This window comes from Moschus berezovskii, chromosome 7 (assembly GCF_049115385.1).
Source record: "Moschus berezovskii isolate FMDL1 chromosome 7, NW_MosBer_1.0, whole genome shotgun sequence".
Lineage (NCBI taxonomy): Eukaryota > Metazoa > Chordata > Mammalia > Artiodactyla > Moschidae > Moschus > Moschus berezovskii.
Window position 1 is genome coordinate 34,497,378 of NC_142466.1, and position 16,192 is coordinate 34,513,569.

The following is a 16,192-nucleotide window of genomic DNA, read 5'->3' on the forward strand; positions in this document are numbered from 1 at the left end:
TTGTGTGTTTGTGAAATTAAGAAAGGGAGGGGAGGGTGTTAAAAATAATACACAGAGGGGTAGGATTCTGCGAGCTGCTTATGGTTGGCAGGTTGTTTTATCAGTGGAGTAATAGTACATACTGTAACTCTATTTCCACACTCTTGTAATAACTCCAGTGGTGTCATACCCACATGTCAGGGGGAAAGATTTCTCAGTAGGCACTTCCTGCACTCTGCTTAACAACCCGCATTTGGAATCATCTGCCATCTGACACCAAGGAGATGGGGCGCGACTGTCAGAGCAGGGACCCTGGGGACCACTTCTGTTTATCATTCACATATCCACAACACTGCATGCATCTGTATAGAACTCATTTATGGATGATGATGATGCTGTGAATTTGGTTTATCTTAATTTGATTCATGATTTTTGGATGATGCGGCTGATCTGAAAATCATCAAGACAGCATATGAGATGATCGCTTATGACAGAAAATGATTTTTTGATCAGAACATTTTAAATCCCTATGTTATTGTTTAAGTTTTTTTCCCCAAACCAGATGTCTAGAATGTGAATTTGTTTTCTCTCTCTCTCCTTCTCTCTCTTTTTCTCTCTCTGTCTCTCATTCTTGCTTTCTTTTGTGATCGATTTAGCAAAAGATTAGAAAGCTGATCTTATTATCACAAGGTAAGCTCAGCCGTTCTAAGTGCAGTGCAGAGGGGGCCGCTGCCCCTCTGCCCCTTCAAACTCAGAGTGCTATATATTGTCTTGTGTGGAAAGGTGGAACGTGTTTCCCACCTTTCTTGTCTCTGAGGCACATACCTCTCAACCCTCTCTAACAAATATTAGCCATGCTCGTCACCGAACGGTGTGACTCATTTTGGATTTTCCATACTTTTTAATTAAAATCAGCAGGTCTGTTGAACTTGATCCTGGCCATTCTAGGTCATTTCTGGTATCACAATTAACTTCTCCAAGATGCAGAGCTTCCACCATTATTGAGAAGCTTTTATGCATCTGTATTTATTTATTGGTTTGCTTTTTGGAAGGGTCGCCTTCAATTTAGACACTTGTCAAACATAAGCCTTTGCAGGTGGAGAGAGGTATATGCCCAAGGGCACTTTAAAAATAAATGGGGGATGTAAATACTAAGGCAATGTTTTCAGATAGATAATAACCTATCAGGCTTTGTAAATCATGACATCCCTATGGATGCTCTGGGACAAATCTTGGTTTTTTTTTTCTTCATATATATATATAGAGAGAGAGACACAAGCAAAGCACTCAGTGAGTACAGTATAAGTTTTGCTTGCCTAAGAAGTATGCATTCCAGTTATTAAAATTGAGGGACCATGTGTTATTATTGTGCTTGAATTTTTTTTTTTTTTTGTATTTATTGTGTGTGGGTTTTCTTTCTTTTTTGGTCCCTTTTTTTTTTTTCTGTTGAGTATGATTTTTTTTTTTAAATGAGGGGTGGGTTTTATTTACTAAGCCAACTTCTGTTTTTCACCTTTTTTTTAAGATTAAAGTTTACAACTTGGAATTACTTGAAATATTTAACTCTGAAATATAGCAGCTTCTGAAGATAAATATATTTTAACTATTAGATTTAGCTGAGATCCCAAATCATTCTTAAAAGGGGGATTTATATTAAAGATAGTGTGTAACCCTATTTTTATTAAATAAATTGCTAACCTTTTAAGCTAAATTATTTACTTAAATAAGATGAGGAAGATGAAGGGGAACAAGTTATTATTTTGTCAAGTGAATTCTAAATTATCTAAGCCATTTACTTTTTTTTTTTTTAAAAAGAATGCTTTTATTACCTCTAAAGTGTTCGCTGTAGAAAAAAGGGGGGTTCCTTCTGTTTTTAAGTAAATTCAAATTATTTGGTTTGGACAAGCAGAAAGTTTCCATTTGTTTATCATACTCAGTATATTTTTTCAAATCTCTGCTGTGAGATGCTGCTACAGAGTGAAAGGAACAGAACAATCATTCAGGAAAAGGTGCATGGGTTTGCTTTCATCCTTCCATTGAGGACTTTTACTCCCTTATGAAAATTAAGTTAATGAAGAGCTCCCCTTATTGCACTCCCCACTACCACTTACTCCCTAATCCTGAGAATGTAGGAAAATGCTTGCTTTTTACAATAGTGTCATTAGCAAGAATGTAGGTGATGCCTGGCGGAAACGGAATCAATTTTAAAATGGTCTCTTTTTTTCTCGCCCTCTCCACTCCCTGTACACCTACCCGCCCCCCTTCCCTCTTGTTTTCCTAGACACAGTGCCAACATAAATCTGCATCGTAAACTGTTGACCAAAGAACTCGATGACATGGGCCTGGACTCATCACAGCCCTCCCTTAGCAAGGACCTCCGGGATGAATTTTTGATGAAGATCTATGGTGCCCAGCACCCCCTGGGGCTCGACATCAGGGAAGACGCCTCCTCCCCCGCGGGGACGGAAGACTCCCACCTGAACGGGTATGGGAGGGGCATGGCGGAGGACTACATGGTCCTGGATCTGAGCACCACCTCCAGCCTCCAGTCCAGCAGCAGCATCCATTCCTCCAGAGAATCCGACGCCGGCAGCGATGAGGGGATTCTCCTGGACGACATTGACGGGGCGAGTGACAGCGGGGAGTCGGCGCACAAGGCTGAGGCCCCCACCCTCCCTGGCGGCCTCGGGGCTGACGTTTCAGGGTCTCTGATGTTCAACAGCTTGTCCGGGAGCACTGGTGGGATCATGTGTAACATTTGCCACAAGATGTACAGCAACAAGGGGACGCTGAGGGTGCACTACAAAACCGTGCATTTGCGAGAGATGCACAAGTGCAAAGTCCCCGGTTGCAATATGATGTTTTCCTCTGTGCGAAGCCGGAATCGGCACAGTCAGAACCCTAATCTCCACAAAAACATTCCCTTCACTGCAGTAGATTAGTCTCAGAACGGACACTACAAATGCCAGCTCTCACCAGATGGCCTATGTACCTGAACTGCCATAGTCCGTGTGTGCTTGTGTACTTGGGGGAGGGTGTGTGTGTGTGTGTACACATGTATACCTGTGTCTACATACACACACACACCCCCACACATTCTCTTTTCTTTAGATATAAGATAAACACTAGGTGCTTTTGAAATTTTTTGTCTTTTTCCTTTACAGTTTTGAGAAAGAAATCTGATCTTTAATTCGGAGGTGAAACAAAGTACCCTTTAAAATACACATGCGCACACACATAAAAGCGTGCAACTAGCCCAAACTTTGACAGAATAGCGATTTTTGGTCCTCTCCAAAGAGACGATTTGTTGTACCTATGACTGTTGCCTGCAAAGAGTTAAAGGGGGAAAAAAACAAAAAAGGAACTTCTTATAGTTGTCTTTCGTGAACTTTCTAAGGTTTTGAGAGAATCTTCATTTAAAGCATGGCAGATTCACCTGTAAATATTTAGCCTTGAGAGGCCAATGATGTAAAACAATTGTATTGATGGTTGTTTAACTCTTTTGTTTAATTTTTACAGTTACATCCAGCTGTTAGATATACAGGAAAGAAATAGTTTGCTGGCTAGCTCTATTCATTTATGTTCGCATTAATGCACATTTTTTAAGGAAAAAAAACATGGTCTTGTTTTTACTACCTGCTAGATATAGTGATAAAGAGGTGCTGGCATGCCTTACAGCACACATCTGATTTTTAAAATGTCCTGTACTAGTACATAAATCCAGTCATGCACTTTTTTTCGTACACTACAAGGGGATGTGTAATATCCATGCTTCTTTTTTATCCTTAAACTATTGCCATACTTCAAGTAAGTGTCTTTTTTAAAAAATTCACTTGTATAAAAATGGTCTGGTCAGTATAGGGCACAAATGCCAAACAAAAGTATTAGTGTTAACACAAAACTGCCAACTTTGCACAAGTTTCCAGAAAAGAAAATACAATTAGTCACTCAACATAACCACAGGCCAATTTGTCGGCCACCAGAAAACCGCTTTAAAAAAAAAACACTTGGTGATGCTTTCAAGTGCCGAATGTTATTACAATCAACATTGTATCCTTCTTGCTTATATGTTAAGTTACATAAAAGGAAAACAAAGTGATGCGTGTGAAACAGCCAAGGCATTTATTCTTTAGAGGCAGGATAATATTTCAGGATATAAAAGCCCAAATTACTCACTACGGAGCAAAGCTGAATACAGTGAAAGAGCTGAACGCTCACGCGCAAGGACCTGACCCTTCTCCATTAAAAAGAAGGAAAAAGTCTGAACTGAGTTGGTCTATTATGTGCCTGTATAAGTTGTCGCAAGTACTGCAGTAGTACTATGATTCAGGCTGGTTTGGTAGACAAAATCAAAAGACATTTAATGGCAGAGGCAGCAGTACTTGGAAACTTTGCAAACATATGCTGAACTTGAACTAAGCAATACTCCTTTCTGAGAAGCCAGAAGAAGGGGGTTTAAAATAGGCTCTCTCACTGTTCAGTGTTTTGCGTTTCCCCACGCGATTTGTCAGAGAGAAATGAAAGCAAGCCTGAAACCAAGCAATCGAGAGTGAGAAAGAACAGGGAGAGGATTCTCCAAACCTTTTTTGTTTTGTTTTGTTTTGTTTCCGATGTTTACACATGTTGCCTGAGCTGGTTAACCACATCGGCAGCCTCAGCTACCACAACATACTGACTGAATGATGATATTTACTCAAATTCAATCTGCAGCCAAAACCATTAGGGTGTGCATTGCAGACTGTGTTTTGTTGTCCTTTTTTTTTTTTTTTAAGTGGAGGGGGGAAAAAGATAAACAAGGCATATTTTGTCAAACAGGACACAATAATTTAAAGAGAATGTATTTCTTTTCTGCATTTAAGGGCCTCAAACATTTCTTTCATCAGTCTAAAAGTTAGAAATACTCCCTTTGTCTTAAACTTTTTAATGGCATTTCCATTTTTCATATGTTTCGTGATTATTTTTTTCTAGGTTCACGACAGCATTCACTTCCGTTAAATTTGCCAAAGGAAACTGTTAATATGTTTCTCTTGTTATTATTCCTGTAGGATTTATTGTACCTCAGTATTTATTGTTTCCAAAAATAAGCATCATTAGCTGAGGCTTCAGTATTTTTTGTGTGAAAATTTCAGAAACAGTGGAATCTTAAGATAAGCTAGATGTGTCTAGCAGCTTTATCTTTTCATCTCCTTCAGAGGATGCTATGGAATTCATTTAATTCTTCATTTGTTATACAGTGAGGAGAGACCAAAAGTATCTGCAGTACAAAAGAAACTATATCAAACACTATGTTTTAATGACAGATGTTTACGGTAAAAAAGCTGAGGAATTAGTGCTAACCGTTTTTGTTTTTCTTGTACCTTTGAATTCCCCAAAGTCTTAATTGCTTTATTTCAGTGTTGTTAAACTGAATAGACAGAGATGTTTTCCTTTGTTTTATACCATATAAGACTCTGTACAGTATGTTTGTGGAAGATTGAACTAGAATAATGAAAATTTGTTTGCAAACATTTTGGTCCTCTTAGCCTTCTCTGTGTTGCGCTATTGCCCCATTAACCAAATGATTTGATTCCAGAAGGGTGGAAAAAATATTTTGTTGGTATCCCAGCAAAAGATTATGGAAATACTAGCTTTGCAAGTGTACATAGACCAAATGACACTTTTATGAAATAACACATTTTCAGCGATTTTTAACAATTACAGTCTCGGTTGAGATATTAGAACTCAGCTTGTACAAAATCAGTGCTTAGTCTGTTTAATGTCAACTAAAAGGTCAAAGAGCCCTAATGAGTGAATCACATAGCTGTCAGCAGGTCACAACAAAGGAACCAGGCTTAGAACAATTGTTTGTTACTCACCACAAACCAGGCTGATGTGGATAGCCAGTGAGAATAAGCCCAGAAGTAACAAGGTTCTCGAGCAGAATTTCCATTGCTCAGAAGCATGAATGTGTTCACCTGCCTTTTGCTGGAGAAATGACAGTGAGTCCTGGACAACCTGCCCTTTTTAAGTCTCTCCCCTCTTTGCTACTAGTTTTGTGCCTCAAGTGCCCACGTGTTATGGTGGCCTTTTAAGTGGGTGTATAATATTTTCCAGTTTAAAGCCTAATTGCTTAAAAGGGACAGGAGGAGTGGACAAAAGTGGTCCATAAGATATAGAATCATGAAAACGTACGTTTCTTCTAGTCCCAGAGTGTTGCTTGTTCTTGGGTGTGTGCCTGAGTGCAGTGTTTTGACTTAAGTCTAAATCTAGTTAAGATAGTGATCCCAGGGCTTATTTGCAAATGGGAAGGATGATGTGATCACCATTTTAACCACTGAGCCCTTCCTCTTTGTCCATTCAAACTCATTTCTTTTTTCATAGGAGTTTTCTGTTGTGACACAGGCTCTGTCCAGCTGCATCCATACTAGGGCGGCTGAAAAAGGAATAGGAGGCAGCATTTCATCCAAGCAACCTTTTTCCCCCACTTGATTCATTTTAACCAGCACTCTGTCACAGGTACAAAACTGGGCAGTATTATTAACATGCATGTTTGCTAGGTGGTATTGAAATGTTCTGTTTTGATCATTTTAAGCTATGTGTTTGTAAGGATCAGAAAGGCTTAGTCTTCTTTAAGGACTGTCTGTGTGTTATGGAGGGGGGATGACCTGGAGCAAGAATAACGAGAGATAATAAATAATTTGGTGTTTAAAATGTGATAAAAAGCATGACGTTCTTCGTTCTGCTATTAATTGTATAGAAATAAGTCAGTGCATTTCAGATCTTAGTCCAGGCTGATGCCTTTTAAAGCTGGCAAACATCTCCTTTGAAATTCTTTTTAGCACAATGGCACCACTGTCCTTATAGTGTAATTTCTTTGGTCATGAATTCCCAGGCTCTTCCAGTATGAAGAGAAAGGCACATAACTGGTTAATAGCCTGTTAGTGTGTGTGTATATATATATATATTATATTATATATAATATATATATATATTGCTATTTTTTTAAAAAGGCAAGCTTTGAGTATATCAAGAAGGGGCTGTTGCAGAGGCATTCTCCTCATTTTACTCAGGGGAAACCATGCACTAGGTTCCCACCCAATAAAAAGTGACCTTTTGTTCCTTTTCCTCTGTACACACCCCTCATGTGTGCCAAGCAAATGAGAACAGAGGCCCTTGGCAATTAAAACAGAAAGAAACCAGTAACCAGATTGAGATGGACATGCTGCTAACTACCAGCCGTTGAACTGAGCAGTCCTAACTTGGACTTGTCTTTAGTGTTGGGCTAGATCGACTCAGTAAATAAGTGTCAACAGTCATAATGCACGCTACATCTACTGTCATACGAAACAAATCAGCCAGAAGATACTTTCTTTGATCTTATGGACACACTCCTCTTGAGCTTTGCAAAAATTATGACAAATTTTGGGATCTAAAAAAATCACATTTCACTCATTCTCTGTGTTTCTAATGGGAGGGGTTTAAATAAGTATGGAGGGCATTCAGAGACAGGTGCCGCAGAGACTGGAGGGAATCACAGTTTTTTACAGTGATGTGAGGGGGTGTTAAGTAGAAGAGTCGTACCTGTCCTGATCTGAAGATAACTAGAAAAGAAAACAGTGAACACACTGCAGGAGGCAGTCAGGAGAAACGTCCGGTGCAGCTCTACCTAGCAGTGGGTGGGAGCAGATCCATGCAGTGCATCCCAAAGCACCCCATGACCAGTGCCTCACTGAATCCTAGTCTGAGAAGGGAGGAGGAAAGCAAGAGTGCTGCCTGGAATAGCTCAAGTCCCAGCCAGGTCAGGAGAATCAACTATGGCAGTTAGTGGCGGGGTGGGGGTGGGCTGTTCTTTTTTTCTTACTTTTGGAGTGGAAGTGATGCTGAAGTCCCTTAGGAAACTAAAAGATCCATTGGGTCTACCAGATCCTAAAAGGCTGGAGGTCAGACCAAGCCCTAGTTGTGCTGAGTGGAAAGGCATGACTGCCAGCGCAGGTCTGTTCTTTCTCCATCATGACTGTGGCTTGCCCCCATAGCCGCGGTTCTACTGCAAAGATCTCTTGATCAAAATGTGAGCTGCAAAGATCTCTTTGGCTGCAAAGATCTCTTGAACATAAAAGCAACTTTGCTGCTTTCACATTTTCCCTCCAGGCCAAACCATGTGTGGTAGGTAACTTTCCTCATGTTAGCATCAGGCCACATCTGCTCTGTCCCAAAGGCATTTCCCTTTCCTATAGTCAAGACTTGCTCACAGTACACGGTACTTTCCCACTGGTATTAGGTAAATCCAGCCCTCCAGCTGACTGGTGGGTTAATGTAACATCATTGTTGCCCAGACACCTATCCTCGCTTGCATCCTGCCATTATCCTTATTCTGACCACATCTTGCACAGGATGATGTTTATGGTCATTCGGCAATAACTGGACATCAAATACTATCTTTTTGGCATTTGTCGAAAAATCCAAATGCCCAATCACAGGGGGTTTAAAGAAAAAAAACTAAGCATTTTTACAAGTACACTGAATTGGATCAGCATTATTGTTCATTATAATGCTATATATTTTTTTGAAGTAACATACTATAGTTGTCATAAAACTATCTTTATTCTTCTCCTCTGAAGTGTTGTTGTAAATTCATTTGACCTTTACTGCAAGCAGAAAAAAAATCTTTTCTATATAGAGTATCAAGACAAGGCTCAGTTTGTAACAAATAGTGGACCATTACAAAAGAGGAAACGGAAAAAGCCAGGCTGAGCAGTGAGAAGCTTCAGTTCAATTTCACCTCATATCTTTCTAATAACTTACTTGTCACTTTATTACCTTCCAGTAATGTGAACGCTGCTGACAAGACTGTCACACTAACAGCAGACAACACCCTGTCTGCTTCAGCCCCAGCTCTCCTGGCTACTTATTGCCCTGGCCCTGAAGGGACACAAACTAATAGTGTGCTTTCCAGTTCAGCACTTGGCCATCAAATATAAAAGGATGCGTAATTGCCTGTTTATCCCTTGTGAAGGGGAAATTGAGTACAAGGGCTAGGCTTTCCCACTGAGTTCCCCGATGCACACACATCCAATCAGTCTCTCCCTCCCTCCCTCCACCCCCTCCCAGCACAGGAGCACGCACACACACCCACTAAACTGTATCTCTGCTAAGCCCAAGGCTGCCTCGCGGTGCCCTCGCCAGCTATTAAGTGCACAGTAACAAGACTACTTCTTAAATAAAGGGTCAGCAGAGAGATTCTGGCTTTGACAGCATTCTCTGGGTCTTTGGAAACTTAAGTATTGCAATTCTAAGCCCATGGTATTTTGGGAGTACTGGGTATGGCCCCATAATTAGAGCAAAGTTTCTACAAGTCAGTGCAAAAGTGGGATTAGATTGCCCCATGTTCTGTAAGTAAAGAACTAAGATGTTTTTCCTCTCCTTGAAAAAGCGCACGTGCTGTAAACAAACTGGTTGTGTGTGGTGGTTTGAAAAAAATTTTTTAGCTTTCGCCTCCAACTTGTAGTCTGGATGTACACAGGTATCTTGCCATGACAACCTCCAAATCCATAGTGTAACAAGACATATTCACCTTTAATGGGACTGACAATCTGAAAAAAAAGGCACAGGGACTTGGAGTTTAATCACTAAATTAGGGACTACCCTCTATGTAGAAAGTAAATTCTCCACTTTGGGAGAATTTGGGAGAATTTGTAAAGCACATGAGCTTTTACAAAATCAAGTACGAGGGGACAAAAGGTACAAAGGAAAATCATGTGAAAATGTGATCTTCCCAAACATCTTGAGCCCAAATAACATATATAAGTATTGGCTGCTATTTTTGTATGCTGAACTACTTAAAGGATCATAAAGGTGGCTAGTTAGTGGCCAAAGGAAATATAAGGTCTCAGTGTGCATCTTCCTTGGGGAATTAGGGGACCCCCTGCTTTTTTCTAAGCCCTCCTGCAGCGGGTCTGATAGACGCTGTTGATCCCACCCCACTCCCCCCACTGAACAGTCACATTTTAAATCTATGTCAAAAAATAAGACACGTGCAGGTGTCATCTTTGATGCAAACTTTTGGAAAGAGAGAAAGGGAGCAGATTGAGAGAGAGACAAAAGGTCTACGTAGATAAACCCATGCTAAAATAATTGTATTAAGCAGTGTGCAGACTGGGCAGAAAAGCACTTTGAGTAACGATTCTTGGGGTCAGGGAGAAAGCAGTTGATGTTTTTAAAGTTCTCCAGTATGTATATAGTACAATCATTTAGAAAACATCTTAAGAAAATCTTAATTAAAAATTCAGTTGCCAAAATTGCACAGATCATTCAATATTAGCCGTACCCACCCCCCCTTGAATAACAGGGATGCTTAAGGACAGTTCTAATTGTTTTAGCGTATTTTTAGCTTCCTTTTTCTAAGATTCTTTGAAGGGAAGGAAAAGTGGGAAAAGGTATTTTAACAAAAATGGAAAGAAATAAATAGTATAAAACTATATTTCTTAAAGAAAGTATGCAAGTGCTATACCAAGAGTTTATAAGGCTTCCTTCCTGTTGCCAAACGTGATGCTGAAATAATGCGCAAGATGGCACATCAGTCCAGTACCAACAGGCTCTGCCCACTGCTGTTAAAAAATGCAAGGATTGAGAGGTGGCCCCAGGGGTGAAGGGGCCTGTGTCAGAGAGCTCCACTCCTCTGGCCCTGGAAACGTTTTCCACGAGAGAGGGAGAAAAAACCAGCCCTCTTGGGAGTCCTACCCCAAGGTGAGCTGACCTGGCACTGTTTCCGCAGGAGCCGCGTGACCTGCCCTTCCCACTCTAGGGGACAGAGCACCCCTGGCCTGCTCGTGAATCAGTGCCGGGGCCAAGAGAAGCAGCGATTCATGAGGCATGATGCTCTTGATTCCCAGACAATGTGCTCAGTTAACAGGCTCACTTGAGATGTATAAACGAAGTTGACTGTTTGTTTTCATCTAGTACTCAATTTGGAGTGTTTTTGCATGTCTTTGTACAGATCCACTCCTCTCATTGCCCATCTTAATCTCCCCTGACTTCTCCATTATCTTTCCACTCCTGCCCTTTCTTCTTCTTCTGATCTCACCCACCCTCTTCAAAGAAAATCTTTTCTGAAGCAAGAAGGTAGAACATTCCCTCCTTTATCTGGATTTTGATCGCTCTGGAAACATTTGTGTGTTCCACCCTGTCTGGGGTTTACATAACGTGAATTAAGTGAATGAGATGGTCTAGTATTATATATTAACCTGATATGACTAAGATTTATAATATATGGTGCTCTCACTTTCCTGTGCAAACTTTGGTTCTGCTGCCCTGCAGAAAAGTCTCACCCATTTTCCTACCAATGCCAGTATGAACAGGGCAGGAGAGCTAACCATGGGTACCTGGAGGTCAGAGGGGTGAGGGAGGTGGAGAAACCAGGAGAAGATGTGGGTCTGAGGCCTCCCTGGGCCTTTCCTCAAAGGTGGAGGTGAGTCAATACTTCAGGAAAGCAAGCTCTCGGATCTCAAATGCTCCTCATCGACTAAGCCTTTTAGAACTAGCAAGATCCCCTCACCTGGTTGAGAGAACACATAACTTGTTTACTCACCCCAAACCCACTGGTGTGTCTTGCTAACAAAAACACTGGACACAACCCTCCTATTTGACAGCAGAATTGGCCAAAGGGAACTGAAATATCTTAAGGAAAAGGAATTTCCCCAAGATAGGTCCTCTTCCCCTCACCCCCACCCTGGAGTTTGTGGTGGGGGGGAGCTGTGCTTTTTTTTGTTGTTTCTGTCCTCTGCATCAAACCAGCCTCTTCTGCCCAGGCTGTCACAGAACCAAAGTCTGCACTACGAAAGGGGTCAGCACCCAGGGACGGGCACAGCTTCCATCACCCTGATCTGATCATTGTGACATCGGTAGCTTCATAAATACTGTATGTACCTTGAACAAGGGTTTTGTTTTTGTTTTTGGTTTGTTTTTCTTAGTAGTTTAAGGGGATTAAAAGTTCTTATTTGCTGTTTCCTTTGTTGTATTTTCTGTACTATAACTGTCTACAGTATGTCTTTTTGCATAAAATGCATAAGGGTTTGGGGATGTAAATGGAATTTTATTCATATTTTGTCCAAATACCTCTTGTAATTTGTATCAAAATTCTTGTACAATTTTTATATTAAAGATTTATCAGTCACTGATCTCTTCTTACCTCCTTGATTTGAAGAAACCTCACTCCAGTACTCTTGCCTAGAAAATCCCATGGGTGGAGGAGCCTGGTAGGCTGCAGTCCATGGGGTCGCTAAGGGTCGGACACGACTGAGCGACTTCACTTTTCACTTTCACACATTGGAGAAGGAAATGGCAACCCACTCCAGTGTTCTTGCCTGGAGAATCCCAGGGATGGGGGAGCCTGGTGGGCTTCTGTCTATGGGGTCACACAGAGTCGGACACGACTGAAGTGACTTAGCAGCAGCAGCAGCAGCAACCAACTCCAAGAGACCACTATGAAATACACCAAGAAACACTTTAGCTTACATTGTGATTCACCCTTATTTAAGCTCCCATGTTGGATAACTTGGTCTCCTTTTTGGACTGAATCATGCCATTATTGAACACACTTCTTAGGAAGAGCAAATTCATCTCATGCTCAGATAGCCAAGCTGAGTCAGAGCCCCAGAGATCCTAGCCAGTCAGTCCCAGTGGAGCCCAGCAAACTGTCTCTTTCCTCCCAGCTATCCCTTTGGGGATGTTTTTCCAGTGTCTCCAGAATTTCCTTTCCCAGAAGCCTTGGCCCAAGATCTTTTAAGAAAAGGAAGATCTTAAGTAACTTTGCACCTTGGCCTTCTGCAAATAGCTTCCACCCTGACCCTGGGAAATTTGTGGACAGCAGCTAACAGGAATGATAACTATATATATATAGTTTTTCAAACTAGATGTTTGTGTTTCAGTTTATATTCTCTTGACAATGGTTTTCTGCAGTTTGGGCTTTTATCATCTAGAAATAAACTAGCAGATGGAGAGAGGTCATCATTGGCCACATCTCTTGTCACACTGCTTGAGGCCAATGGGGAGAAGCATACAGGATGCTTCTGACTCCGTGATTGTTTAATATCACCCCCACCTCTTAAACCAATTCTAGCTTAACATTAGGCTAACCCAGACTGTAACTTTTCCTAGAGTCTCCCTTTCCATTGAGAATTTCCTGTTCTCCATCCCTGGAGCCACATGTATCCAAGTTTCCCATCTTGTGGCACACTCTTCTCCCATTTCCTCTGACCCAGAGAAACCAGCAGCTACCCAGACTCAATCTAGCAACCCCCTTGGCCCCAGGTCTCTGGCCAACAAGGAGCTAAACAGGCTGCTTGTACCTGCTGACTGTCATCAGACCCACAGTAAAGAACTGCCCAGCCAGCTTCAGGTACCACAGGCTGAGGATCCCTCCCAAGGTAACTAAGGTGCCAGCCACCAAGCTTTGACATGCCTCCTCCCATCCCGATTTCCTCTGAGCACCCACAGACTGTTTGGGGGTAAGAGCAAAGAAATGAAAGATAAAACAATCGGGGGAAGTCAACCTTGGTTCAGGCATGTGGTTATTAAATGTCATGGATATGTTAACGCACCCCTACAGGGAATCCAAGCATAATTATGATCTTTTCATCTGTCATAACACGTCTGTAATTGGCAAGAATCCACCCTCAAATAGCTCCTTCTTAAAAAAATATATTCTTAAGTGTTGTTAAATGGTGGAAATCCTCCTGTTTAGTGAAGAGCCACCCATGAATTCAGCTCTCAGCACAAGGCTAAACAGCACTGTCTGAGCTACAGCCCTTTGCTCTTCTGAGCCACTGGAAGACTTGCTGTCTGCTAGGTTGCCCCGTGTCGTTGACGATAGGACAGCAGATTAAGTGCTACTAATTTAATAAAGCTGCTCTGAGGATGGAGCCGATCTACCAATGAAGACCAGAGAGGATAGCATGGGTGGGGGGCTCAAGAGGGGCGGTGGAGAATATCGAATTGCCGCTGGGAATCTATTGATCCTCTGTACAGTGCAGTTATTTTTAGTCACCTGACTCTCAGGCACCCAATCATTACCCATATTCATCAGAGACAGATAATGAACAGAGGTATTGATTAACAGGGGCAGCTGAAGAGAGCTCCCAACAGTGCTAGTTCACATTGATAGGTCTCCAATGGGAATACAGGCCATGCAGCCCTGGAACATAACTTACTCTGTTCTAGGTCCTTCCATTGATTTTGTTTAGTGGGGAGGGGAGGATAGAGGGAGAGACAGCCTTGCACACAGTGGTGCTCCCTTGACCTTTCTCTGAAACCTTCTTTGAAAAAAAAGAGAAAACTGACCCACTTACAATAGTCAACAAGTCTGTAGCCCTGCTCCAGTTTGTCTGCTCCTCTCCAGGCTGGCAGTCCCACCTCATCTCTGATTGCCGTCTGTGTTATCTTGATTTACAGAAATGTGCTGGAAGCTGGGACATGCCAGTCAGAGCTCAGAGCCATCAGGCAGATGAAGCCTTCACTCCCCTAAAGATCAACATATGGCTTCAGGAAATTATCGTGTTAGGCTAATTGCACCAAGTTGGCATGGTAGGAGCATAATGAGTCCCGGTTTCAGCACGCTGACCCCAAACCCAGTGATGCCAGCGCAGAGTAACTTTCCAAGCATTTTGCCTCATGGCAGGAAACCTCATTGAGCTGCTGTTTGCAAAAGGTATTTGGTTCAATTTCTAGCATGCGCCCAGAAACTGCTCAGTGTGCTCCATTCATACAAGGGAGTTTGCTGTGTGGTTCAGGCGGGCTCTTGTCCTTCCAGAGAACTAGTGGTGACCCACACACCACAACCATCAGAAGCCATGTGCTGCCTGGCAGCTGACAGGCTGTGTAAAATGCTGATAGGTACTAGAAACCATTGAATCCCAAGGAGAAAAAAAATGGAAAGGATTAAGACAAGGACAGCTGTAAAAAATAAAACTCGAATGCATCATTAGAAACCAGAAATTCACAAAGTCCAACTGCCTGTCATCCACACTGGATATTAGCAACATTTGACTTAGATATGAATGAAATGCTGTAGGAACATGAAGTCACCCCTTAATCCCTGAAGCTAAAGGCAAGTTTCTCTTTGCTCCAGTCTCTCCTTACCTCAGTCCGGGGTTTCAATGATGTTTAATGTCATTTGCCTCCAATTTTTCTCGCCATTGTGTCTTTATTTGTCTTACCTTGGTCTGCAGATTTGTTCACCTTCAGGTCCAACCTCTCCTTGGACTTCGAGAATTTTCAGCCTTTTCTCTTCCTGTCTTTATTTTCTTCATTATAATGTTCAGCTCAATTTCTGTTTTCTAAGCCGAAACCAAAAAACAAAAAAAATCAGTTTGATAAATTCTGATCCTCCTGGATTAAATTGTACCTTAACTTCCAAATATCAGTGCTTATATGGAAAAAAAAAAATCAAAGGTTTCAATAATTTTAAATCCCAAGCTCTGTGCCTTGTGCAACAACTTCAAGTTTTTGGAATGCTCCAAAAAATAAAAAACAGAAACATGGTTATGAGCAATTGAATTTGGAGGTTATCAGGGTTTGGGGCATATACTGTGTGAGGTGATTTAAAGTTATTAGGCCACTTCCAGGTTTTTAGAGAGATTCATTTTTACAAATGTAAGTGCTATTAACCATTCAAAGCACTCTCATAATTCCCTATCTTTGTTCTTCCCCATGATCTCAATTTCAATTTCTTTTTTAAGTGGAGAATTTCCTCCCCAAGTTTCACAAAGTCATTTGCAGACTGAAAACAAGACACTTATTTGATTATTTTCAGATGTCACATCAATTGGTCTTCAGCAGAAAGTAATCCTGCAAGATGTTATGCTTTATGCTCTCTGTTCTTTCAAAAACCACAAACCTGTGTGTTTGAAAATATGTCTCTTTCCAAAGCCCTCAGCCGCACCCACAGAGCACACATGTGAGAATGGTTTCAGGCTCATATACAGACATGCCTTTTCAAGGAAGCAACAAAGCCCACTCACTTCACAGATCTACTGTGAATGTAAGCAGAAAGCAGGGAAGAAAGCCAGGGTGAAACCCAGGAAGTTGTGTCCAGCAGGGAACTGCGTCCTCAACACTTTAAAGATGGGCAGTTTCTCTAGCCCTTATAGTTTGTGATGCGTGGTAGGTGATCAAGGTGCATCCAACCGCAAATGGGGATGAAAGGTGAATGGATGGAGCCCTTTGTTAAATGCCAAGGTCA

General features: G+C 41.6%; 1 protein-coding gene across 6 annotated transcripts in view; it reads left to right on the top strand.

Moving 5' to 3' along the window:
• BNC2 (basonuclin zinc finger protein 2) overlaps positions 1 to 12,131 on the top strand; it is a 490,816-nt gene extending 478,685 nt beyond the window's left edge. For all 6 annotated transcript variants that reach the window (XM_088837882.1, XM_088837885.1, XM_088837883.1 and 3 more), the window contains one exon: positions 2,261 to 12,131. In XM_088837882.1, coding sequence (XP_088694008.1) covers positions 2,261 to 2,921 — 661 coding nt within the window. In that variant the 3' untranslated portion in view covers positions 2,922 to 12,131. The remainder of the gene's footprint in view (positions 1 to 2,260) is intronic.
• Positions 12,132 to 16,192: the final 4,061 nt, after the last annotated feature.